Source organism: Leucoraja erinacea, chromosome 22, assembly GCF_028641065.1.
Source record: "Leucoraja erinacea ecotype New England chromosome 22, Leri_hhj_1, whole genome shotgun sequence".
In the NCBI taxonomy this organism is placed as follows: domain Eukaryota; kingdom Metazoa; phylum Chordata; class Chondrichthyes; order Rajiformes; family Rajidae; genus Leucoraja; species Leucoraja erinaceus.
Genome location: NC_073398.1, coordinates 21,599,735 through 21,626,540, shown reverse-complemented (window position 1 = coordinate 21,626,540; position 26,806 = coordinate 21,599,735). Strand labels below are relative to the sequence as shown.

Genomic DNA, 26,806 nt, shown 5'->3' with positions numbered 1-26,806 from the left:
AGAAGCTATCCTAAGAAATCACATATATAAATTCATTTGCAGGATAAATTACTATAAAAATGTAATTATTGTGGCCGTGTCAAACATACGGGTTAGCACTACACGCTACGAATCCCAGCTGTGGAGACACTGGTATCGTTGTCTTGTTGTAGGACATTGATCATTCTTATAATCTGGATTTTTAATTCATGTATTGTGTTTTTTTTTTAATATTTAATTTATGATGCTTTTATAAGTGATATACTAAGATTTTATATGTACTTTATGATAATATGCAATGCATTTTTATGTAATGTTGCCCCTTGTCTGGACCTCGAGTCCTTAATAAAGTTTATTATTATTATTATTATTATTAATAATATGCCCTATTGAGCAAAGCAAGGTAATCTTACTGTTGATGTAAGGGGCAGTGAAGATGTACATGTTGTTGTTAAGGCTTCTTTTGTAGTAGCTTGCTTCATAGGTCTCAGGATTTTCTGTCCACTCTTCTCCAGCACTGCAACAGAGATAGTGTTAACATGATACAAGGCCGACATCCATTTGCTGCTAAACCAAAGATGAAAATGTTTCAAATCCTTAGCCTAATTTTATAATTTCATGGAATTTCAGGGAAGGAGGAATTTGCAAATACAGAATGGTTTGGGACAAAATTGCAGATCAATAGGTTAATAACCCTATGTCCTTGTCATCCCATTAGACAAATATCCACTTTGTCACCTTACTCCAGCCATCAGCCATCCAACAGAAAGTTAAAAAAAGTCACAAAGTGCTGGAGTAACTCAGCTGGAATAGGCAGGCCAAGCTTGGCAGGTAATAGGTTGATACAGGTGAGGGGAGGGGGTGGGGGGTTGAGAGGCAGATGGTTGGACAAAAGCCAGAGATGAAAGGACGGAAAGCTTAGACAGAAGGTTTGAAGGGTTGAGAAATGTGAAGCTAGAGGAAGGAATGTAGGCGGCAGGGGAGAGGGAGGGGAGTACTAGGGCTTGTCCAGGTGGGGCACAGAGGAGAGGGTAAGGTGTGAGGGGAAAGGATGGGAGGGGGTTTGTGGGAAGAAGGGAGTGTGGGAAGAGGGGGTTGCTCTCCAGAGATGTTGCTTGGCCTGCTGAGTAACTCCAGCACTTTGTGTCTTTCTTTTTGTAAACCAGCATCTGCAGTTCCTTGTTTCTCCATCCGGAAACAAGTCGCTTACTATGTAAAAGACCCAGGATTCCAATCGGATTGTGATATTTCTTTGCTTGAATGAAGGAGTGGTTTGGAAATTAGACAGGACTCCACTTCATGTGGGAGGAGGGAATACCAGTGAAGCTGACATGAAGGAGGCTGGTCCTGTGGAATTCCCAGGTTACCACTGGCATTGCACTCAGTACATCCCTTCAATGGTGTCAACAAAACTGTTCAAATGCAGCTTAGACCCCCCCCCCCCCACCAACCACCCCCACTACTTCACCAGTTGTCAAACAGAGTAATGGAAAGTGATTATCTTCATCTGAGGTCTTTGCTCCATGAGAGGTAAAGGGAGCTGATTATGTGATGGTCAACAGCTGAGAAAGAGGAGCAATGTTGCATTGCTTAGCGCTTCCAGCGGGTAGATGCCATTGATGTGGTGTTGGGTGTTTCTACCCTCTGTGCAGTTTACTTACAAAGCCAACTCTTTCTCTTTTCATAAGTTCATAAGTTTTAGGAACAGAATTAGGCCATTCGGCCCATCAAGTCTACGCTGCTGCTACTTTTGCATCTACTCTGCAATGCCTCTCTCCATCAGAAACTAAGGCTGATTGTGAGTCCACATAATAAACAGGTAGATTGTAATTGGATAAGGGATAGAAAGTAATCTTTATAACAGATGTGCATCCCAGATCTATACCTGCGTACAAAGGCACATGAGCAGACCTGCGTAGAACAAGGAATGTGACCAAGCCTACGATTCCACATGATGATTTCAGCCTTGTGAAAGTCAACAGCTCCACACCAAAGTCAACTGTGGTCAACAGCAAATGGCAAGAACCAGCCAAAACCATTAAGTTGTATAAAATATATCCAGTGGAAAAGCTATAAAGTGCAATTAATTTGTTCTTAGTACAGATTAATCATCAGTAGTGTTTGGTGACAGATGCTAGACATCAATGTGTGGAATGTTAAGAAATACAAAACAGTTAAAAGCCAATTATTTGCATTTTCAGATTATTTCTTGCTTTACGTTCTATTTTAACCTATTGACACTCACTTTGCCCTGGCTTTTTCTTCGAGCTAATTGACAGAGCAGCAACCTGAACCATCCCACTCACTTACCACAGCCCAGAAGATGGAAGGAAGCACAACATAGGCTGACCAAGGACACTAACAATAGACCTAAACTGGGACAGGGGCTCAGAAATATGGAGAGCGCATGGGAAAATTGTATGGAGACAATATTTGGATTGGCCATAATTAGAACAGATTCAAAGAGCTAACAGGCATATCCCACTCCTGTTTCTGTTTCCTGTGTACCGTACCTTTTATTTGTATTCATTTGAAACCTTCAGAATCTGTGTCTGGTATACTGCTTCGGTCTACTGTTACTTGCATGCCTCAAAATTCACTTTCAATGGTTACAATGGTACTTTATATGTCACATGTACCGAGGTACAGTGAAATTAATCTTTGTAGACAGTCTAGTACAAATATCACTATATTTTAGCACTTAGATACATCTTAGATGAGCGTGTCAGATACAGTACAAGTGTATAGCGGTAGTACACATCTCCGTACTGAGAAGGACTCGTTTATGATCTTGTTGTTCATTAACTATCAAGTGAACTCGTAGTGATAAGCCCGAACATTTATGTGCATCCAGAACAAAACATCCACTTTTGGACTGCAGACAGCCAGAGGTTCAGTTACATGGATAACCCAGGTCATGGCACAAATCAGGGCTCTCATAAACCAACACCTAACAATTTAATCACCTGCGAATTGCAGATCAACCTAGGCTACACTTGGATGAAAAGTTAAAGAATATTTGTTACTTTCTTTATGACTGATTGTGACCATTATTATGCTTCATTCTTTGCATTTGGGTTAAGGTTATACAAAAGTCACACGTTTATAAATAGTGTGGCGTACGTTCTTGGCAAATCAAAGTTGTTTAAATGAAATAATATGGTTGTTTAAATTTGAAACTTGCTATAAAAAAAGCCTCCAATTCAAATCTAACTCAATATTAATTTGAACTGCTGCATGAGGCTAATTTTTCTGCTCCAAAATACTTGATTATTAGTCAAATTGCCATGTTATATTTCTCAGCTTTCCTGGATACAGCAACAAACACACTTATCCAAATGAAAAGCAGTTAACAATAATTCTGTTCTGGAAATATTGGTGCTGTAATTGTGGATAGTGGATTTTGAGTATAATCCAAGTGCCTATATGTTGTTGTGTATTTGTAGCAGAGCCAAATTATTTAGTTTTTCAGCCATATCACAACAGATGGTTTAAAATAATCCCTTGCATCGTTCAATTACATTTGCTGTGTAATTACAAAGGTGCAAAAGTATTTTTCTTTTAAACTTTGGCATGAACTATGAAGGCAAGTTGGTGAAAATTCTATATTGTGGCAGTGACTACAACATCAAAAGAATGTCAGTGATTTTAGATTTAAGGATGGGTTGAAATCATGAAAGATGCAGCATTAATCGCTTCATGTTGTCTCACCTTATTTCAATCATTTCCTCCAATCCCACGACCCTTTAATCTAATTTTGGTCTCCTGCTCATCTGCAAGGTGACTTGCTTCACCATGGACAGCCAGATATTCAGCTTTCACATTCCCGAGCTTGGGAATTCCACCCCTTTCCTTAAACCTCTCTATCATTTTTTGCCAGCTTTTTCCTCAAACTTACCATTTTGACTATGCTTTACCTGTTGTAATGGCTTCTAGCAAGACTCAGTGTCAAATTTGGTTCTCATGGGGTTCTGCCTAACAAAACACTGCATGCCGTCACTAAAACTGTGTGTACTATTCCCACCACACATGCAATTTGTTTCAGTAATCCTACCTTTTAGGGTAAATTCGTGTGATACCACCATCAGTTGCTACGAATCTGGCAAGAACTCCAGCTCTAATTTAGAAAGAGTTGTTAGATTATCATATTTTCTAGGACATTACTATGGCAACATCACAAAATTATCTGATATACTGTTTATGGTCTTTGTTGGGACATTGCAATCCTTCTTCATGTTCATTTACTGTGCTGTGGAACTGACTGAATTTCACGCCCATTGCCACAAAAGTGATCGCCTGATTGAATGGTGACAACAACACTGTTCTCAATGTCAGTGAAACCAAGGAGGTGATTTGTGGACTTTAGGAAGGGTAAGCTAAGGACCCACCCCGTTCCAACTCTAGACCATCATCCTAAAGCTCAACAGAGAAAAATCCTTAAGGCAATATCATTAACAAAGCAAGCTTTCATTGCAACTGCCCTGCATCCTTGGATCTAAAAAAAGGCTATTTCCACAGGCAGTCAAGAAACAAATTTATTTCAGTTTAATTTAGAGATACAGCATGAAAACAGGCCCTTCAGCCAGCTGAGTCAAAGCTGATCTTTGAATACCTGTTCCCATTAGTTCTGCGTTATGTTACTTTCTCATCAACTACCATAATCACATTATGGTCTATGTTCTGCTAACCAAAACCAATTGCCCTACAAACCCGCATGTCTTTGGATTGTGGAAAAAAACTGGAGCACCTGAAAGAAACCCACGTGGTCACAAGGTGACCATGTAAACTCTACACAGAGCAGGACCTGAGGTCAGGACTGAACATGGCTCTGGCGCTGTGAAGCAGCAATTCTACCAGCTACACCACCAAGCCACCACAAATATTCTTCACTAGTCCCTTGACAGTATAATTTGTCACCTTCCACTTGAGTGCATTAGACTCATTTTGTGGGAACCACCTGTTGCAAGCCGACCAGTCGCCCTGCTGCCAGCACTTCCTCCGCCGGAGCAGAAACTATTCATGTTGCCTTTGCAAAGTTAAATATGGTTCCAAATGCAATTTGAAGCCTGTTAATGCTCAACCATTATACTAGGTTTAAATTAATCAAAGGAATTTAATTAACAGTAATGGCAAACAGAAAAGAATATACACATGCTATTCTGCTTCCAGGCACCCAATATATTTGTGTGGGAAATTCAAGGTCAACGGATGCCAGCAAATATTCTGGTTGGCTGGAAAGTAGATCAGTAAAATCCTGCTTTACTGCTCATGGAATAGCAAATGCAAATTCCACACTCATCGCCAATGTTAATTTATTTTTAAAATGAAGTGTTGTCCTGAAATTTTTAACAGATACAACAGTGTTTAACGTTTATTTCACTCGAGGCCAACATACACAGCCTGTGCAAAATAATTGCTTTTTTTGGTTGCCATCAACCACTGCTTATTTTCTCTGCATTTATGTGTCCATCTGGTGCAGATAGAAGTCCTCTGCATGGGAATGAAGTCAAATTAACGAGGTGCAGTTCATGCAAACCAGAAGCTCAAAACTTACGGCCTTGTTTTGTTCCAATAGTTTATAACCAGCTCAGTTGTAAATCCAGCATCAAGCAAAAGATTAAAGATCAGATCAGTCTTGCCTGAAAAAATAATGAAAAAGTCCTGTCAGAAAACAAATGTACTTTAAAAAAAAAATCAGAATGGCTCAAGTTCTCAAATAAATTCAGGCAACACATTGTTTTTTCTGTGCAATCTTTACAGCTTCAGTTCCTATTAAAAAAAAAGCTCGTGGCATGGTGGTCTTTATCCCTCCTAGATGCTGCACGTTGCCCATGTGATCATGGCTAATGATCAGCCACGATCACATTGAATGGCGGTGCTGACTCGAAGGGCCGACTACTGCACCTATTGTCTATTGCCCAGAACCCAATCATGTCAACAACACCCATCTTCAGTGTGCTGGACAACAAAACTGCAGGCTTACCAGATTTGTCAGACTTCATGTAAATAAGGCAAGGGCAATAAATGCTGACCTTGCAGGTAATGGTCTCCCCCCCTCCCCCCCATAAATTCATGAAGAAGGTATTGGTGAAATAACGAATGCTACGCAGAATCACTTTATATTCCTACATTAATCATATCATAAGAGTCATAGAACAGGTTCTTTAGCCCAACTTGCCCACACCAGCCAACATGTCCCAGCTACACTAGTCCCACCTGCCTAGGTTGGGTCCATATCCCTCCAAACCTGTCCTATCCATGTACCTGTCTAACTGTTTTTTAAATGTTGGGATAGTCCCAGCCTCAACTACCTCCTGTGCCAGCTTGTTCCATACACCCACCACCCTTTGTGTGAAATATCAACTAAACACATTTTGTTCCGTCAAATCATGCTTGATAAAAAAAGATTACATCTACTGAAAAGAAAGAATAGATTGTAAACAGATATATGTTGATCACAAGATATTTCAGGATTATCATATCTTAAAAACTTTACAACTATTGTCCATTGATATAACTATATAAAACTCACTGTCAGAATTGTTTTTCTGGTTGGCTGGTAAGTAGATCAGTAAAATCCTGCTTTACTGCTCATGGAATAGCAAATTGCTTTGCTTAATTGTAATCCAATGAACCAAAGACAGTATTTTTACAATTTTCTATGGCATCTTTATTTGAAATTGAACAGTAATTTAAAGGATTTCTTTAGCAGTGTATTGCCCTTCGGGTTGACTGGATAAGGCCTTGTTTCAAAACTTAAGCTTTGATATATGTCATCAGCAGGCGGAGCAAGAAGCAGCAACGATCATGCTGAACTTGAGAATGTTTGGGAATTGTGGGTATAGATTATGGTGAAGGAGAGTAAAAAGACAAATTGGAAAAGAAAATTAGGGAGAAGGCAGGAAATGAGACGTAAACATTTAGAGAGTGAATGGCTGTCATATGTGGAGCAGAGGGAGCAGGGGAAAGTCGAAGATTCAGCCAACACGAAGCTTAGACAAAGGATTCTAGTAACTTCGGAGAGAAACAATACAGTATTTGTAGATGTAAGGAAGGGATTGTGACAATAGGTTAAATATGAAACCAAAGTCAGGGTTAGGGAGGACTCTAATGGAACCTCCAGTCAGATACCAACACTTTGACATGAACACCTTAATTTGACTAATTTAAAGATTTTAACTAGTAGCCGCTCACAATGCTAGAACTGACATGAGATTTTACTCAAATCATTTTACTTGGAAGGACAATACTTTGATGCCTTTGGACAATCAATTACAAATGTATTAACATCTGATGTCTATCCATCCTAAAGAGCTGCAACAATGAAAGCAAAGTTTCAAGCAGAAGATGATGTGTGGTTCATATAACAGACTGGTTCACTGCATTTTCTTGGTCACAATGGCCCAAAATCCAATTTATACCCAAGAACATAATTAGTTCTTTTCCTGAAATCTATTACGTTTCTTGTTCCACTTCACCATTACTGGAAATCAAATCCACGTTTATATTGTATTTTCTTTTAAGTTATTTTAAAATTATAAACATCACCGCACCGCTTCCATGCTACTCATATCAGAAAAGTTCTCGATTTATTTTGCTCATTAATCAACACATCTAGCATAACCCCTCCTGTCTTAATTTGTCCACAGGAATGTGGAGTAGTATTCAACAGAATTATCAGTCCGGAATAGCGTTTCCTGTATACCATATTGATTTCAGATAAAGGTCGTTTTATTAAAGATCTTCCAGTAAATCTTTAAGAAGGATGTGCTGGAACACTTAATTCATGAAAGGTTCAGCCGCTTGGAACCCGGACCCAAGGGCACTAGCAAATTTAATTAGCAAGTTGACTCACTAGTTCCTTAGCATGGATTATAGGGAGAGTCAGAGGTCAAGCCTCTGACTTCCTTTCCTGGCAAGATATTTCTGCAGCGATTCTGTAAGGAGGTCAGAAAGTGAGAGCTCCCGTCTAAAGTTTATTCTTTACTAGTTTCAGAAAAAATAATCTTATCCGCAAGTATAATTACCCGGAGTGACGTTGCATCTACTATTATTTTGTAATGAAGAGCAATTATTCAATGGCTTCTCTGTTCATTGATGTTTCCTGTGCAATATTGATTCAGGTTACTGGTGTATGGTTTCACTATACTGTTCATCAGCCTATCTTCCTAAATGAAGAAGGTCATCGCCATCAAAACAATTTCAAAGAGTACAAAGTGCATCTTGGAAACTAAGTTACAAAGTAGAGAGTCACTGTGCAGCACAGGGAGCATAAAAGAGCTCACATAACAACGGGTTTACTGCTATAATCCCAGACATCATGTGAAAGGGAAATTTATATGGGATCCGGAGAGGTTGTGGTGATGATGTCTATGCTCATACGTCACCTATATATTTTCAAGAGGTACAAAATCTGAATCTGCAATGCACAATTCACCATGCATCATGCTGCCTAAATACATTTGAAATACAAAGATCCAACTGCTGTGATTTAAGATATCTACGTTTCCTAGGTTAGGATTTTAATCTCAAGATTTTTGGGATAGGGTTTGTCGACCGTGCCCTCAGGCCTAGAATGGGGCACTAACCATGCAACATTAGTTGCAAACCCATGGATCAAGTTGGAAACTTCTGTTGTTTTCAATCTGCCGATTACATCTTTCAACTTTATTAACTAAATCGTACCTAAAACTGTGCCTTCGGTGAATGTTTCATCTGCTATGCTTAATGTTTCTTACACAGAATACAAACAAATACTAAAATAGTTTCAACTATTTCCACAGCATTCTACTGTAAATTGAGCTGTTTATCTTGGGGATAGATGGTGGCTTTAACATCCAGGTACAGGAACAGCTCTTCCCTACAGCCATCAGGCTATTAAACACTACAACCTCCATTAAGCTCTGAACTACCTGTTATTGTTATTATTGCACTATTATTATGGTTTTTTTATATGTACCTGTGTACTTGTGAATATATATATATACACATGTGTGTGTATGTGTGTTGGGGTTAGAAGGGAGAGATAGATCAGCCATGATTGAATGGCGGAGTAGACTTGATGGGCCGAATGGCCAAATTCTGATCCTATCACATGACCTTATGATATATATATATATATATATACACACACATAATGAACTTTTTTTCTCATTATTTTATTGTTTACAGTGTACAGTGTACTATGTTTACATATAATTGTTATATGGTTATATGGTTATATTCTGTTTCACTGCTGTAAGAATTTCATTGTTCTATCTGAGACATATGACAATAAAACATGCGACCCTCTTGACTCTTGCATTGGCAATAAAGACACTACAAAATTGGACTTTTTGTTTGGATCCAGAATTCTCCAACAATGAAAACAAAAGATATGTGAGCTGCATACTGTTATGACCCCACTTTTATTTATTGGTGAATAGGTTCCCATTGAGGTGACAATGAGTGGCTAACCCTTGTAAGATGTGTCAATACAGGCAGGTGACAAACAAACAAATCTGTAATAAATGTTACACAGTGAATATAAATGTTATAGAATGGCTGATCTTACAGAAATGTCTGATGACAGAAAAGGCAGTAGACCCTGCTGAAATTGGGCAGTGAAGGCTTCTTAACCACAATTGATCATTTCAGATGAGATTTAAACTGGAGATGGCAGAAAATTAGAGATTGAACACATGATATTGGCATTGTGAGATACTAAACATTGCTGATGTTTTAAACTGAAATTAAGAAAGGAATGCTGGAAATACTTAGCAGGTCAGTCTGCATCCGTGGAGTCAGACACAAGACAGAGTTAACATTACAGGTAGATGACCTTTCATCCAGACCAGCCTTTCCATTTTGTACAAACTGTCCAACTGACTAAACATCATCTACCCAACATGTTAAATCTGTTGGTTACACAAAAAAGCTGGAGAAACTCAGCGGGTGCAGCAGCATCTATGGAGCGAAGGAAATAGGAAACGTTTCGGGCCGAAACCCTTCTTCAGAAACCCGCTGAGTTTCTCCAGCTTTTTTGTGTAACCTTCGATTCTCCAGCATCTGCAGTTCCTTCTTAAACACATGTTAAATCTGTTCATTTCTTCCAGATGCTGCCTGGCTAGCTGAGTATTTCTAATCATCTTTGTATTATTCAGCATCTGCAAAGTTTTCTTTTTCTTTTCAACAATGTTAGATATCCTCAGGCTTTTCACATTCCTAGTAATAATTTGGAGAATGGCCCCAATAATAAGTCACTACTTAATATTATGTAAAAGGACACAAGTGCTCAAGTAACTCAGTGGGTCAGGCAGCATCTCTGGGGAATATGGGTAGGTGACATTTCGGGTCAGGACCCTTCTTCAGACATTGTAGAGGGGGCAGAGGGTAAGGAAAGTGGGAGAGAGGAGAGGCAGGACAAAGCGTGGCAGGCAATAGGTGGACAAAGACAAGGGGAGGGGGCATGTTAATAGGCAGATGTTTGGATCAAAGGCCAGCGATTAAAACAGAAGTTGTGAGACAAAAGGATTGAAGAGTTGCGACTTGTGAAGCAAGAGGAAGGGAAATGGGTGGAAGGGGAGGGAAGAAATAGGTGTGAGTCCAGGTGGGACACAGCGAGGAGGAGGGGAAGAAAAGGGTGGAGGGGCTGAATATGGAGGAGAAAGGGAGGCACTGGAGGAGAGTTGCTTGAGGTTACTTAAAATTGGAGAATTCAATGTTCCTACAATGTTGGGATGTAGGCTACCCGAGTGGAATATGAAGTGTTGTTCCTCCAGTTTGCATGTGGCCTGACTCTAGGACAGAGAGGTCAGTATGGGAATGGGAAAGGTCATAATAGTAGAATTAGGCCATTCGGCCCATCAATTCTACTCTGCCATTCAATCAGGGTTTAACTATCTCTCCCTCCTAATCCCATTCGACTGTCTTCACCCCATAACCTCTGACACCTGTACTAATCACAAATCTATCGATCTCTGCCTTAAAAATATCCACCGACTTGGCCTCTACAGCTGTCTGTGGCAAAGAATTCCACAGATTCACCACTCTCTGACTGAAGAAATTTCTCCACATCTCCTTCTTAAAAGAACGTCCTTTAATTCTGAGGCTATGACCTCTGGTCCTAGACTTTCCCACTAGAGGAAATATCCTCTCCACATCCACTCCAACCAAGCCTTTCACTATTCTCTATGTTTCAATGAGTTCCCCCTCATTCTTCTAAACTCCAGCGAGAACAGGCCCAGTGCTGACAAACGCTCAACATAGGTTAGCCTACTCAATCCTGGGTTAAGGCTAGATAGGGAATTAAAATGGTTAGCAAGGCGGAGATCCAGTAGGGCTCGGCGGACCAAGCGCAAGTGTTTGTCAATGTGTTTGTCAATGTGAATTATGGATGTAACCTGGGAAGACTATGCAATTGCAGTCCCATTTGAGTTTTGAATCAAAAGAATGTACAGCACAGGAAAAGGTCCTTTCATCCCACCTCACTCTTGCCAACGTGATGACACATTACACATTTCTCCACATTAAACCTGTATTCCTCTATGCCGTTCCTAAGTGACCGTGCAAACACTTTCTAAACTACGTAATTGTATCTGCCTCCAATGCTTCTGAAAGCAGCATGTTCCAGGTAATCATTACCCTCTGTTCGAAAACATTTGCCCCTCAGATCATCTTTAAATCTCACCACCTAATATTAAACTTGTGGCTTCCAATTTTAGACTACTTTGCCCAGGGAAAAAATGTTCTATCTATCCTGTTTAGGTCCCTCATAATTTTATAAACCTCAACTAGACTAAGTGGGACCCGTTGGGTCCCTGTCACACGGGAGGCCTTGTCCCCCAACGCAATATTCCACCACTGAGCGATAGCCCCCAACTGCGCTTCATCGGCTGACGGGCCCGCACTAACAGCAGAAGATAAGGTTAATAACTTTGCATTTAATATTTTCATCAACTCGCCATCCCTCTTCCTACTATCCACCTCCATTCCCCCTCACTTCACAGGACTCCCTCCCCCTCGTCTTCAGCTCCCTTTTCTTTCCCGTCCTCCTCCCCTCCCCCACTTCCTCCCTCACCTCTCTCTTCCTCTCCTTTCTCCTACCCTCAGTCACTCCCTCCCTCCATAACACCTCTCCCCTCCCTATCCCCCTGCTCTACCTCTATCCCCCTTCTCCCCCACTCTCCCTCCTAACCTCTCCCACTTACCATACATCTTGGCTACTGTTCGTAGGCCTATATATAACTCCAATCGGGCCATTTTTACATTGATTCTATACCTTCTGATCCTATGTCATTCCTTGCCATGGATTGAATTTCATTCCTTACCAGGAGAGCCATCTCACCAGGTAATGGAGGAGAGGAGGGGGAAGAGAGGGGAGGGGAAATAGGGGGTGAGGGGAGGAAGCAGAAGGAGGTGGGGAGAGTGAGGAAAATGGAGATGAATAAGGGACTGAAGAGGTAGAGTGAATTGCGTTCACATTGATCTTATTTTTTAACAAGTTTTTGTCACGTCAGTGCAGTTGGGGGCTATGGGTGAGTGGTGCAATATTGCTTTGGGTGACAAGACCTCCCATGTGACAAGAACCCAATGGGTCCGACTTGGTCTGGGCCCGAGCCCCCACAAGCGGCACCTCCTCTCCCCGACACGAACGCTGATCCTGATAGAACACGGATCATTAATCAGTGGAGAGAGGCGGGCACACGGGCCGCACGGAGGAAGTCATATCCATCCACTTGCTCTCCCCCGGTCTCCTAGTCACTCCGCTCCTTGCTCTCCCCCAGTCTCTTAGGCACTCCGCTCCTTCAGCTTTCTCTTTCACGTTGGAGTATTCTCCTCGCCACAGGTCACATCCTCCGGCGGCTGCGGCTGTGACTGTGCCCTCCGGCAAATGTGACCATCCCCTCCAGCCGCTGCTGACCGACTGAGGCGCCGGGCAATGCTGGGTGAGGCGGGCCCCGCCGGTGACCGACAGCGGATGTGGCCAATCAGTGCGGCGATGGTGCAGGAAGTGGCGTCGTCGTCCCGGCCGTGGGGGTGACAGACAGGAGAGGAGACCAATCTGCGCATGCGCAGTTTTAATGATTTTAATTGTGTTCCGACAATGCATTTGAGGATGGAGTGTCAGGATTGAAACCCAACAGTAATGAAGGTCTGGCAACATATTTTCCATGTTAGTATGGTGTGAGACTTGGAGGTGGACCTGCATATGGTGGTGCCATATGCTCTCATCCTTCTTGGTTGTAGGGAGCATGTGTTTCGGAGATGCTATTACAGTCAACGTGCATTGGTGGTGGTGGTGGAACTGAATGTTTAGTACGATCAAAGCTGTATGTTCATACACACCATGTGAAGTCACCTAACTACATAATCCACATGTTGTACAGCAATAGTGCGATTTAGTACCTTGCCACGGGGTGGCACGGTGACGCAGTGGTAGAGTTGCTGCCTTACAGCACCAGAGTCCCAGGTTCGATCCTAACTGATCTGTACAGAGTTTGTACGTTCTCCCTGTGACCTGCGTAGGTTTTCTCAGAGGTCTTTGGATTCCTCCCACACTCCAAAGACGGACAGATTTGTAGGTTAATTGACTTGGTATAAATGTAAATTGTCCCTAATGTGTGTAGGATGGAGTTAATGTGCAGGGATCGCTGGTCGGCGCAGACTGGGTGGGCTGAAGTGCCTGTTTCCGCACAGTAACTCTAAACTAACCTAAATTAAACTAGGGTCTCGGCCCAAATCATCACCCATTCCTTCTCTCCAGAGATGATGCCTGTCCCGCTGAGTTACTCCAAGTTACAGGCATTTGTTGTGTCTATCTTGAATTAGGCACAGTGTGATTAAAGGGGTTAGACACATTTGTGGTTTCACTGGGATCTATCTTTCTGTTTCAATCATAGGGTTTGAGCATTGTTAACAAGACCAGAATTGAATCGATAATCTGCCTTTAGTTTAATAACGTGCAAGGATTTAAAAGGCACATTGTTTGTGGTCTGCAGTCAACTATTTGCTACAGAGGGAAAGGGAAGCAGATTTCATCCTTTAAAGTTCGCAATGGGTACAGATGGGTTTTTACAACAATCAGAGTGGTTTCTTGACATCATCGCACGATAGCAACGTTTTTAACCCAGATTTCCTGACCTTATTTAATGAACTGAACATATTGCCAACTGCTGTACTTTCAGATCATGCCGTCTTCACAGCCATAAGTAATATCATGTTCCTGAACAGTTATTGTATATACAACACCACCAAATGTGCCAAGACTGGAACCCTTACAAGCATCAACAAGACTCAATTCTATGGTAGTTGAGATGTAAGAGACCACCCAGACATCTTTCAAAACTTTAGGAACAAGGAGCAACAGATGCAGGCTTGCACAAAAAGTCACAAAGTGCTGGAGTAACTCAGCAGGTCAGGCAGAATCTCTCGGAGTCCTAGGAGAAGTGATGTTTCGGGGCAGGACCCTTCTTCCAGCTCTCTCCCAGCTTTCTTCCCGTCCTCCCCCCCACCCCTTCACCCCACCTCCTATAGTCAGTCTGAACAAAGGTCCCAAACTGAAATGCCACCTTTCCATGTTCTCCAGAGATGCTGCCTGACTCGCTGAGTTAGTCCAGCACTTTGTGACCACCTGCTTCAAAAATGTTTTCTTCCTCTGCATAAAACCGAGTTTATTTTGAACACATGATTGCCAACAAAAAAAAACAACTGCATACTGTACTTCTGTACGAGGGATTTCTGAATTTAAGATAACACTTTCAAATGTCAGCCCCTTGACTATTTTTACAGATTTATTAGTACAAAACACTTACATGAAGCACTATATGAAGTGTGTTTTTTAAAAGTAAATATTCGCTCACGTCTATGCGAAAGCCAGAAAAATGTTAAAGGCAAGTGTTGGAGTAACTCAGCGTATCATGCAACAGACAGACACAAAGTGCTGGTGTAACTCAGCAGGTTAGGCAGTATCTCTGAAGAGAAGGAATGAGTGATGTTTCGGGTCGAGACCCTATTTCAGACTGAAAATCACGGGAAAGGGAAACAAGAGTAATAGACAATGATGTAGAAAGATATAGAACAAATGGATGAAAGATATGCAAAAAAGGAACTATGTTCGCTGTTTTTTAGGTGAGCACGAAGTATCTCTGGAGAACATGGATGTGACATTTCCGGCTTGATTATGATGGTGGTGGGTGAAGGACCAGGAGGGTGGGGGGTAGCAAAGCTGGAGGAGAGGAGGGGCAGGACATAGGGTGGTGAGTGATAGGTGAATGCAGGTAAGGGGGGCGGGAGTGGTGGTGGGTAGATAGATGGTTACACACATGCCAGAGTTAATGAGGCTAAAGATGCAAGATGAGGATGGGATCATTGTAAAGCAAGAAGAAGGAATGCAAGTTCCTCCTCCTCCCCTTCCACCAACATCCCTTCCTCCTTATGGCAACGCCAACATTTATTTTCCATCTCAGAACTTTGAGGGCAATTAAGAATGAACCAATTGGTGGGCCTGAAGTCACACATAGACCAGGCCAGATACCAGAAATTTACCAGAAATCTAGCAGTATCCAGCACTTACTTTATGATACGTAAGAGATTTTACTTTTCTGTCCAATGGTTGTAAACAGTGGGTTCAATTTTCACATTGTGTTCTGCAGCGAGCCCCCGAATGAGTAATGTCAATGTCTAGAAACTCTGGCTGCAACAGTACTTTTCATTTACAGAGCATAGATTGAAATCTGTGAACAGCTAACAAAATAAGAGGATAGTCTGGCTAAGTTAACGATTGCCAACAATTTACAATTATATGCCATGTTTCAAATGCCTTCCTGTTACCCTAGAGTACTTGAGGTTCACCAACAAGTCCATAATTTTGTGCAGTTAAAGTAAGAAATGATCAATACATAATTGCAAATCATCAGGGGAAGCGATTACTGTAAATGTGTGAACTATTGCAATGAATGAGTCCATAAATCAGTCATAACATTCCCAGTCGCTTCTTGTTGTTCATGTGGGCCTTGTTGCTGCCACATGTGCATGTTCATTAGACCTTCTGATCACTGGTTTTCCATTGTCGTAAGCTTGTTTGATAGGGAAAGCCAAAAAATCAACTTTATAAAGTTCTTTTGATAAAGTGCCAGAAATTGACACAATGATATTGCAGACTGAAGTAGTTGTGGTCTTGAGGGGTGCTGGAATATTTTATGATTTCATTTTGGAACCATCGCCGACTGAATGGATGACATATTACATAATGTGGTTTGAATGGGATTTAAAGAATTAAGCCACAGATTTATTGAATTGAATTTTGTAATTTTTCATCAACTTTGTCTGCCAGCAAAATTTATCATTTTAAGATACGTTGAATTACTTTAAAAATATTTTTATACTTTCAAAAATACCCAGTACAGAAGTGTACACATGTTGTTCCTGTTGACCAGCAATTCCTTGTGACCAATCTAATGCAGTTTTATTTCAAAGATCAATAAAGTAGCCGTCTAAATAAATCTTTGTCTCAGACAGAGTATTTAGGATTCTCTTTGGTTTGCAAAATTGGTTCAACCTCCTCCACAGTAAACTTAGTTCCGATATATTTAATTCCGGAACGCAGGAGGTTGTACACATGCAAATGTACACACACACATGTGTACATGTACACATGCACGTGCATGTAATTATGTCAGTTCGTCCTCTTACCATTTACACAGCAAATTACATTGCAAGCTCCTGAGTTCCAGAATTAAATATATCAGAACCAATTTACTTGCATGTTTACTGTGTAAAGCGAACCAGGAAGTAAGGATGCGAGCCATGATTTGAACAGGGCAACATGCTGCAATTTCAACTCACAATATGGGCTCACCGCTGAAGTAACCAAGCATCAGACACGACATTCCCAACAAGTGAGTAGTTAAAACACCAGATTTAAATCACCACTTGGGGAAGGGGGTGTTTTTCTTCTCAGGTCATATTATAGCGTGTGTTTTAATGCTTCATTTTTTCCCCTTCTCTATTCATGGCATTCCTGTGCAATGACACCTCTGGATGCTTTGTTTTAATGGGACAGCTAACCAAACGATCTTTGAGGTGCATTAATCAGTGGCTTGGATATGGTAGCTTTCCAAGTGTGGAATGTAATATTTCCCATTTCGCTGGTAATACTCAAATCATGCAAGTTAGATGCATGACCAATTTTGCTGAATTAATTCCCAGAGTGTCTCACACTGGGGCCCCCACAGTCGGCAGCGAGGACTTCTTCTGAAGTGTCATGTTAGAAATTATCATTCCATTTCCAGTCCCTTCTACCTTCATTTAATATTACTTCGGTTTTTGTGCAAAACAAAATATCAAGGATAGCTCAATTACATGATCATATTTCCCATTTAAGACGGGGTTCTACAATGCTGCGGCCAAGGTGGAGATTATGCATTCATCAGTAAAAATATTGGTTGGAGACAATAAGATTGGATACACACTGAAACAAAATCATCCCGACAAGGGAATACCTAAACATAATCAGGTAAAAATAATAGTATTCATTGTTTGAAAACACATAGTGCTGGAGTAATTTAGTAGCATGTCTGGAGGAGGGTCCCAACCCAAAACGTCACCTGTCCAGGTTCTCCAGAGAAGCTGCCTGAGGTATTAATTTACCCCAGTACTTTGTGTTTTACACAAGATTCCAGCATCTGCAGTTTCCTGTGTCTCCAGTATTTATTGTTCAGGAGATAGAATTCCGGAATACTATTTCTGACCAAAGAGAATAATGTTTTGCTGATGAATACAAATTAATTAAGGTAATTCAATTTTGTCCATCAAACCAAATCATTTGTGCACTCATTCTCAGTTAATTTATCATTTTAGATGATGGTAAAAAGGGTAAAAAGCTCATAGGCAACATTTAACTGACTGCCTTACTAACAAAACAAGGAAATGGCAAAATTAGAATTAATTAAAAAAAACTGCAGATGCCAAAGGTTCAAACAAAAGCAGCAAGCACTTACAACACAAAGGTCTTGTGGAGAAGCTAGGTAGTTAATGGAGTGAGTGGCTATCTTCTGGAAGCAGCATCTCTGCCTGTCTCGCTGAGTTTCTCTAGCATTTTGTGTCTACCTTCGATTTAATCCACCATCTGCAGTTCTTTCCTACACATTCTGCAAGCCGGACTTACACTCAATGTGCCAACTGTCTGTAATCCAAACTGCCAGTATGTTCCCAGTATTTATTTGAATTAGACAGAGCAAGCACAATAGAATATATTCCTTGATCAAACAGATCCACCATAAACTCCAGAAAGTCAGTTGTCTTATCGAATTCCAACAAATTGTGAAGGTGCACATTTTCTTACTCTGCACACAGTAGCTGATAAAATGAGCAAAAAAATTGTTACTTTATCTTCAAGCTCATTCAAACAATGCTTTCTCTCAGGCCTGTCCCACTTGGCAGTCATTTACGCGACAGGCCGGTAGTGACTGACGCATGACGGTCGCACGTTTCATCATGCGCCCGCACGGCCGTCTGGAGCGTGTGACATCATTTGAAGATAGACACAAAATGCAGGAGTAACTCAGCGGGACCTGCAGCATCTCTGGAGAGAAGAAATGGATGATGTTTTGGGTCAAGACTCTTCTTCAGTCTGAAGAAGGGTCTCTACCCGAAACGTCACCCATTGCTTCTCTCCAGAGATGCTGCCGGGCCCGCTGAGATACTCCTGCATTTTGTGTCTATCTCCAATCGTCTTGGCCCCGCTCTGGTAGCAGTGGGGGCGGATCCGGATCCGCAATGGCCGTGAGCCCCAGGCCGAGCTCGATGATCGCTTGCCTGCTTCTGCTGCTGTTGGAGGTGAGACATTGCGCCGCGTCAGGTTGTCCACTTGGCTGTCATTTACGCGACAGGCTGGTGGCGCGCAAAGATTTTGTGCAGAACTAAACCCTGGAGCGCTGCGCGATACCGCGTGCAACTCCACACTCCACCACGCCACTCCATGCACCCGTCCCGCACTACCCACACGCTACCAGGACGGCAAATGGCGCGCAAAGGACGGCCAAGTGGGACAGGCCCTTTAATGCTCACTTCGATCTAAATCGGGATTCAGAAGTTAAGCTCTTTGCAAAAAGCAATGTTTATTATTGGACAGTGCTGTCAATATTCATATGGTCAGTGAGGCATGTGCTAATGTGATGTGCTGAAATATGATAACAGTAAATCCAAGAATTGCCAGCAAAATAAATGTCTGGAACAGCCTTTCTCGAGGTACATAAAACTGGGATAGATCCCAGTTTTAATTCCAAGGCACAAAATCTAAAACTAGAAAACATAGGTTTATGTTAAGATGGGAAAGATTTAATAAGGACCCGAGAGGCAACTTTATCGTATCGAGAGACTGGTTTGCATGGAATGAGCTGCCAGAGGAAGCTGAGTATAATTTCAATGTTATTTAGACAGGTATGTTGGATAGTAAAGATTTAGAGGGACATGAGCCAAAAGCAGGCAAAGAGGTTTTGGAGAGCGGGTGGACATCTATGAGCGAAGGAAATAGCACTTTTCGGGCGAAATCAGACTGACTGGCTTAGGGTAGACAGCCCACTGGGGGATGGGTTGGACAGCAGGGGGGCTGAGGAAGGGGAGGAGACAGCAAGGACTAACAAAATTGGGAGAATTCGATGTTCATGCCCCCGGGGTGCAGACTCCCCAAACCTGTTTCCATTTCCGTGTGCTCGCTGTCATGGAGGAGACCCAGGACAGAGAAACGGAGTGGGAGGGGGCAGGCAAATGAGACTGGCTTAGGTAGACATCACTGTTGGCATGGATGAGTTTAGCTGCAGAGCCCGTTTCCATGCCGTGTGACTCAATGACTCTGAAAAGTCAAATCTAACATTGAAATTACATTTATAAATGTTCAAGTCTGGTTGTTCATTGCAGTGAAATGCAAATGAATATTGTGCACAATTTGCACCAGAATTAACAACTGAGTCTGATTCTGGAACTCAGCTCCTGACATAGTTGGGACCTTCATCCCATTTGGAGCACAGATGGAAGTCCACAAACTGGATGTTTCTGTTTGAACAGCAGAGACCATTGGTTAAATTATTGTTACAGAAATGTCTCCACTTCCTAGAACTAAAGCCACATGAAAAATGTTATGGATATGGACCAAAGCAGTTTTGCACATGCATTCATTTTGCTTGCCTCAATTGTGTCTATATCAGCAGAAAAACACACAGCAAATCGGATAATTTCCTTTTTTTTTAAACAAGAGTACGATCGTGATCCCAAAAGTGGTAATAATTTCCAAATGATTTCTATACTTTGTCAGATGGTAATCCAAAGTAATGAAAAGCAGGATGCGTTGACTTAACAAAGAAGGATTTATTGATGTTGAATGTCCTCCGGCCACAGAGATGTGAAGAATGAGAAGCATCGTGGTTTAAAGCAGTTTCAAAACAAACCTTTTAAACCGTTGCCTTTCGAATCTAATATTCCAGAACGCAAGAGGGTCATTTTAAATCCAATGACAAGCCAACATGGATGCACCTGATATGCAAAAGTGATCCCAATCCACTGAGAGCACCTCTACATCCTCTTGTCCAAGCAACCTGCTCTGGAACCGCAGATTAGCCCTTGGATTACGGAATTCCCACATCTCAAAGAGGCAACAAATGCAATATTCATCAAGCAAGAAGCATAGAGACTATAACTATGACTCTCTAAATGTTTCTATGACTCTATAAACATGTAGGCATGGTCAGCATGGGCAAGTTGTGCCGAGGGGCCTGTCTACATTGCTGTATGACTTTATAGAGCTTTTCAATTCTGTTTCGAAGAAGAAAAAATAACAAATTTCCCAGAGCTCAGTAGAAAATCTGGCACAAGTTCATCCCTTCCATAATCTTTCTGAGGTAAACGTGTACAGAGTCACAAAGACCTAATGCCACTTTATTGGACTTAGGTTAAGCTGCATTTGGAGTAATGTGTGCAGTTCTTGCCACCCCATTACAGGACGGATGTAGTGTCAGGTGGAGAGATAGTTTAACACAATGATGCCTGGATTAGGGGTTATTAGCTACAGGGAGATGTTGGACAGACTTGAAGTATTTTCTCTGGAATACCGGAGGTTATAGAGAGACTTGATAGAGGGGCATGGATAGGGTAGACAGTCAGAACCTTTTTCCCCAGGATGGAAATATCAAATACTAGAGGGCATAGCTTAAAGGTGAGAGGGGAAACATTTCAAGGAGATGTTTTGGGCAACAATTTTAAACATGGGGTTTTGATTGCCTGCAATGTGATGCCAGTGCTCAAGGTTGAGGCAGATACGATAGTGGCATTTAAGAGGCTTTTGGATAGACACGTGGATATGTAGAGAATGGTGGGATATAGGTTAGGTGCAAATAGACAGGAGATGATCTTGGCATCAGGTTCAGCACCGATATTGTTAGCCAAATGGTTGTTATTTTGCTGTACTTTTCTGTGTTCTAGCCATTGGATTCAGACATGACAAAGTTGTGAACCCAGTTAGCCCTGCAATGCCTTCTACACCAATATCTGACAACTAGCTCCAAGGTTTGGAGAGTTGGCCCACCTACCAACTGACCTATTGTACTTCAGAAACCATACTTTTGAGCCAATGTGCCAGGCACTGGCACAACCACCGCTGAGAAAGCCTGGCTGAGCAGCAGGACACACCTAGCAAAAGCTGGAGCACAATGGATGGTAGCCAGAAGCCAGTGATTCTCTACTCCATGATTTTACGTCAGGGATAGATTTCTGATTAGTACTGGTGTCAGAGGTTATGGGGAGAATGCAGGAGAATGGGGTTAGAAGGGAGAAATAGATCAGCAATGATTGAATGACAGAGTAGACTTGATGGGTCGAATGGCCTAATTCTGCTATCCCTTGTAGCTTTAGAGGAAACGTCCTATTAATTAAATCTACTGCCCTCCCTTAGCTGTTAAGCCAGCACTTCTCAATGTTTAACAAGATTTAAAAGCACCGAAGGCAAGCGATATAGTGTGGGTCCAGAGCTGGTTCATCACCAAGAGAGGATAGGTAGCCCACAACGAACGTACAGGGCCAAGCACTTTATATTGTGAGCTGTGGCAGAGAAGAACGACACCAGACTGGAGTGACCCTGAGACTATTAAACTGGGAATGAACAGTGATCTAATCTCAATGAACAAAGAAGTCAGACAAATACATGCAGCTGTATTTGAGGTTTTCGATAGCCACAGGTCATAGTGGGCAAGATAAATAACAGCATTTCATGGGAAATTGTTGGGTAAAATTTAATTGATGCGAGTAATTAAAAAGTGACATTTCAGGGTATGGCATATCACACTGGAGATGTATTCTGTGATCTACACTATGGCTCGCATTATCTGGAGAAGTTCTGTCTTGTAAACCCAGCAAAAGGTCCCAAGTTAAATTCCTGGATGGATGCTATGCCACCTAGCAAAGTGAGAACAATTGCTCAAAGCAGGTTCATCTGTAACAGTACAGAACATTTTCTTAGAGTTGAGAAGAAACCTCTGGGTGGTTGACTGAATTTTACCCAGTTACATCTTCTTGCCTCTAAAACTATAACATATCCAAATTTGCCATTTACACCCCCTATCAATCCAATCACAATCATCAACACAATAACATAAACCACACCAAGAAAAACTGATCGAAGGTACATTGTTGAGAGTTTCAGGGCATCTAAAGGGCTACACTGTTGAGAGCACCTCACTAGTATTTACACTCTACCTACTAATACAAGATGGGAATGACTATGTACTTCTATGTCAAACTAAGGGGAAAAAAGCATATTTCCATCAATTAGTTTAAGAATAGGTCTCAGCGTGGAAGGTGACAGGTGCAGACAGCTCAAATTACAGCCAAGAAATGTGTTGGAGTATCAGAGGAAGTTAATATATTGTACTAAAATACTAGTGTAATACTAGTATCATACACAGGTTTACAGAAAACATAATGGCTGCAACATAGTTATGGCAAGGCAATGACCATCTCAAAGATTGAAGAGAGCATGCTGGCTTGGTTCGGCAACTTGAGCGCCCTGGAGAGGAAGAGACTACAAAAAGTAGTAAACACTGCCCAGTCCATCATCGGCTCTGACCTTCCTTCCATTGAGGGGATTTATCACAGTCGCGGTGTCGATAAGGCTGGCAGTATCATCAAAGACCCACACCATCCTGGCCACACACTCATCTCCCTGCTACCTTCAGGTAGAAGGTACATGAGCCTGAAGACTGCAACAACCAGGTTCAGGAATAGCTACTTCCCCACAGCCATCAGGCTATTAAACCTGGCTCGGACAAAGCTCTGAACATTAATAACCCATTATCTGTTATTTGCACTTTATCAGTTTATTTATTCATGTGTTTTGTAGTCAATGCCTGTTATGTTCTGTTGTGCTGAAGCAAAGCAAGAATTTCATTGGCCTATCAAGGACACATGACAATAAACTCTCTTGAACTCTTGATCTTGATTGCAAATGATAAAGCATCACTTAAAATCAGATTTGCCCAAAGCAGTTGCAAACTCAACCTGTGCCAGAGTATAAACATACATTCCTGGCTCCAATAACTGGAAAATTAAGTGCACCATTGCAAACACTTACAGCCAGCGCTTAAATATTCAGGCAGTGAATTCCTTTACTGACCAGGGATTGTGGCGAGAGAAAAACGGCAGAGAAATGAAGCAACACAGAAAGTAATCGAAAAGGCTGCATTCAGGTAAGTGCAGAAAGAGCATAATCGTAAATAGAGTGCGAGAGAGGGCAAAGGCACAGATGAGGAAAAAGGAATATATCTGCACCGGAACTACAAGAAAAATACTGGAACTAAGGATCCCTGCCCCATTGTTACCACTGACACTTCCTAGACCCATGGACTACCAAACAGTTCCAAGTAGAGGTCAGAAATATTACCAGCTCACATGGTAACATTTTTTTAAAGTAAGTTAATTTTTTTTGTATCATTTAAAGCCATTTGTCGGAAAAAACGAATACTGGTTCTCTTCACACCCAACAATTCGTTTCCATAAACATATTGAATGGCAGCAGATCGCAAAGTCGAAACATTGTCCATATCCTCTAGAGCCAAGTTTTCAAACATTCTTGATCCGCAAAAAAAATCATTTTGATCTTTCTTTAAACTGCTAATACTTCCACTGCTACCAGCTGAAATTAAAAACTCTCTTTGATTTCCCCACAGATCAGAATGATTTGTTATTCTAATTAGTTGCAATTTCCACAAATCTACAATTCCAATTAAGAACTACCTCCGCTGAGCTGCATGCACCATTTGGAAGGGGTGACGACTGCCTGTACAACTGCATGCCAATGAGTTTATGGCAGCATCTGGAGCAAGTTTGACTTCCAGATCAGTTAGCATTTCATCCACTGTTTGCAATCGACCTAGACACAGGTCTTTAATGAAAACAAAATTTTGTAAATTGCAGCAGCCTTATGTAATTATTACTTCATATCATTCAGAAGGAATTCATTTTTCAAGTTATCTGGTGAGGAAGAGCATAACAAGATGGCCATCATTCCTGGCACGTTTTACACAGGGAACTGCTTCAGTCCTTTCACTCTCCCGAGTAGACTCTCTATCCATGAATCTGTTCTGTCCCCCTGGCTGTCCCCACTCATTCTCCCTTGCCCATGCTACACTGGACCTGACCCCACTGTACCTGCCATCCCCTGCACTGCACTACATCCACAACCAGAATTCTGTGGGAAACACTGAGCAAGCATTTGCTTAGAATTGCTGCCACTTTGCCAGTCTAACTTTGGTTGGATGCACAAAGGAATGAGGCTTCAAGCTCTGAGAAAAGCCTCTGCCCATGCAATGTAGTAGCACCCAAAGTGGTTGTCCGCTTCTATGCTGGTTGTTTGTGGGCATCAGCCTTACAGTGCCTGCCCCTCACACTTCCAACATTCCATTTCATGCAGTGAAAATGTGAAGTGCCAGAAACTGAAGAACAGATCATTAAAAACAGGATGGCTATGGAAGTTAATTACAACACACAACCACAATTATTCACTGCTTACCCCACTAATCCCACGGAAAGTGCCTCCCCTGTGCTTCCAGATTAACAACAATTTTGACCCAATTCCATCCACAATCCCTTACCACTTTACTCTCAGAGGCTGGGGGCATTGGAATGAGCACAAACATATAAATCCTAGCTTCACAAGTTCACAAGTCACAGGAGTAGAATTAGGCCATTCGGCTCATCAAGTCTACTCCGCCATTCAATCATGGCTGAACTCTGCCTCCTGATCCCTTTTTTCCTGCCTTCTCCCCATAATCCTTGACACCCGTTCAAATCAAGAATTTGTCTATCTTTGCCTTAAAGCTTATAGGCGGGACCTTAGGGGATTGGGGTGGCACTGATGATGAAGGCTTGGGTCACTGGTAGAGGTGAGCACCACGGGGGGTGAGAGTGGTGGGACAAGCAGGGAGAACCTGAGATGCTTCCATTAAGGAGTTCCATTCATCTTGGAGATCAAACCAAAGACAAATACATTCAATCAAAGGATGACAGGAACTATGGAAATAATGTTCAGAAAAACATGGCAAAAAATAATTGTAGTCAATAGTATATAGGACTGGTGGTTATCACATCATAATTCATGATCTATTAAAGTCCAGAAGAAGGGTCTTGACCCGAAACGTCACCTATTCTTTTACTCCAGAGATGCTGTCTGACTCGCTGAGTTACTCCAGCTTGAATGTGATTGAATCTGAACTCAGTCTGGTCTCGGTGAAATGCAAGAATGGAAATTCATAGTTTCCAGTGCACATGTTGCACAGGCTGAAATGTGAACTGAAATGTATATAGCTAAATATGCATCCAAAATTATTGTTATGAAATAAGAGCCAAGTGTAGGTGGAAACATTAAAAAATTCCCTACAATGACAATGATCAGTGGTATTTATGTTGAGCTGTGGAAGAAATTCTTCAGTAACCTACTTTGAATCTAAGTGCAGATGTCCACTAACCACAAGTGAGATAAGAAGTGCACACAAGGATCAAATGTTTCCCCAGCACTATCAGGGAGGTGAGAAAATTAAACACCAATCAGCCCACTGCAGACAGCCTAATTGTCAGATTTCACACAGCTTCTGAAATTACATTACGTAGAGTGATCTTCCATTATCTCATTCATCCTAAAAAAAAACCATTTGTGACATTGACTTCTTCCCATACGCCGAGGCTTTGCCAACGATGTATATTTTACATTGCAACACACTGAAATCCATGTCTAGTGGTACATTTGTAACACACTGAAATGTGAAATTACATTGCAACTCACTGAAATCCATGTCTAGTGGTCAGTGGCGGAGCTGTTGACAGCTGCGGCTCGCCTGCAGTTCGTCTGTTTTTACTTTTTTTTTTGTTTTCTTTTGTCTTCTTTTAGTTAAATTTTAGTTTATTAGGGCTGTATATGTGTGTGGGGGGGGGGGGGGGGGGGGGTGGGATGTTTTTTTTCCGTTTTTCTTCCTTCGGGGGAATGGGACTCTTTTTGTCGTATCCCCCATCTCTGCCTCCTTCTGCGCCGAGGCCTAATGGCGGAGCTGGCGGCCTCCAACTGCGATCTACCTCGAGGCTTCGGAGGCAGAGCCAGCCAGGACTTACCAACGCGAGGCTGGCCAAATTCGGAGCTGTGGCGGCGTTCCGGCATTCCGTTGGCCCGGCTTCGGGGCTGAAGTGGCGTTCCAGCAGTGGTGGCCTGGCTTCGGGGCTGAGGTGGCGTTCTGGCTGCGGCGACCTGAATTCGGGGCTCGGCCGCGGGCCAGTGGACGGCATCGTCGGGAGCTCACAGGTCACAGGTTGGTGA

The 26,806-nt window shown here is 42.0% G+C and overlaps 1 protein-coding gene across 8 annotated transcripts in view; it reads right to left on the bottom strand.

Moving 5' to 3' along the window:
• LOC129707784 (voltage-dependent calcium channel subunit alpha-2/delta-1) overlaps positions 1–26,806 on the bottom strand; it is a 492,487-nt gene that overhangs the window by 43,994 nt on the left and 421,687 nt on the right. For all 8 annotated transcript variants that reach the window (XM_055653085.1, XM_055653086.1, XM_055653087.1 and 5 more), the window contains 3 exons: positions 5,534–5,618; positions 4,034–4,096; positions 393–496 (listed from right to left, as the gene is read on the bottom strand). In XM_055653085.1, coding sequence (XP_055509060.1) covers positions 393–496; positions 4,034–4,096; positions 5,534–5,618 — 252 coding nt within the window. The remainder of the gene's footprint in view (positions 1–392; positions 497–4,033; positions 4,097–5,533; positions 5,619–26,806) is intronic.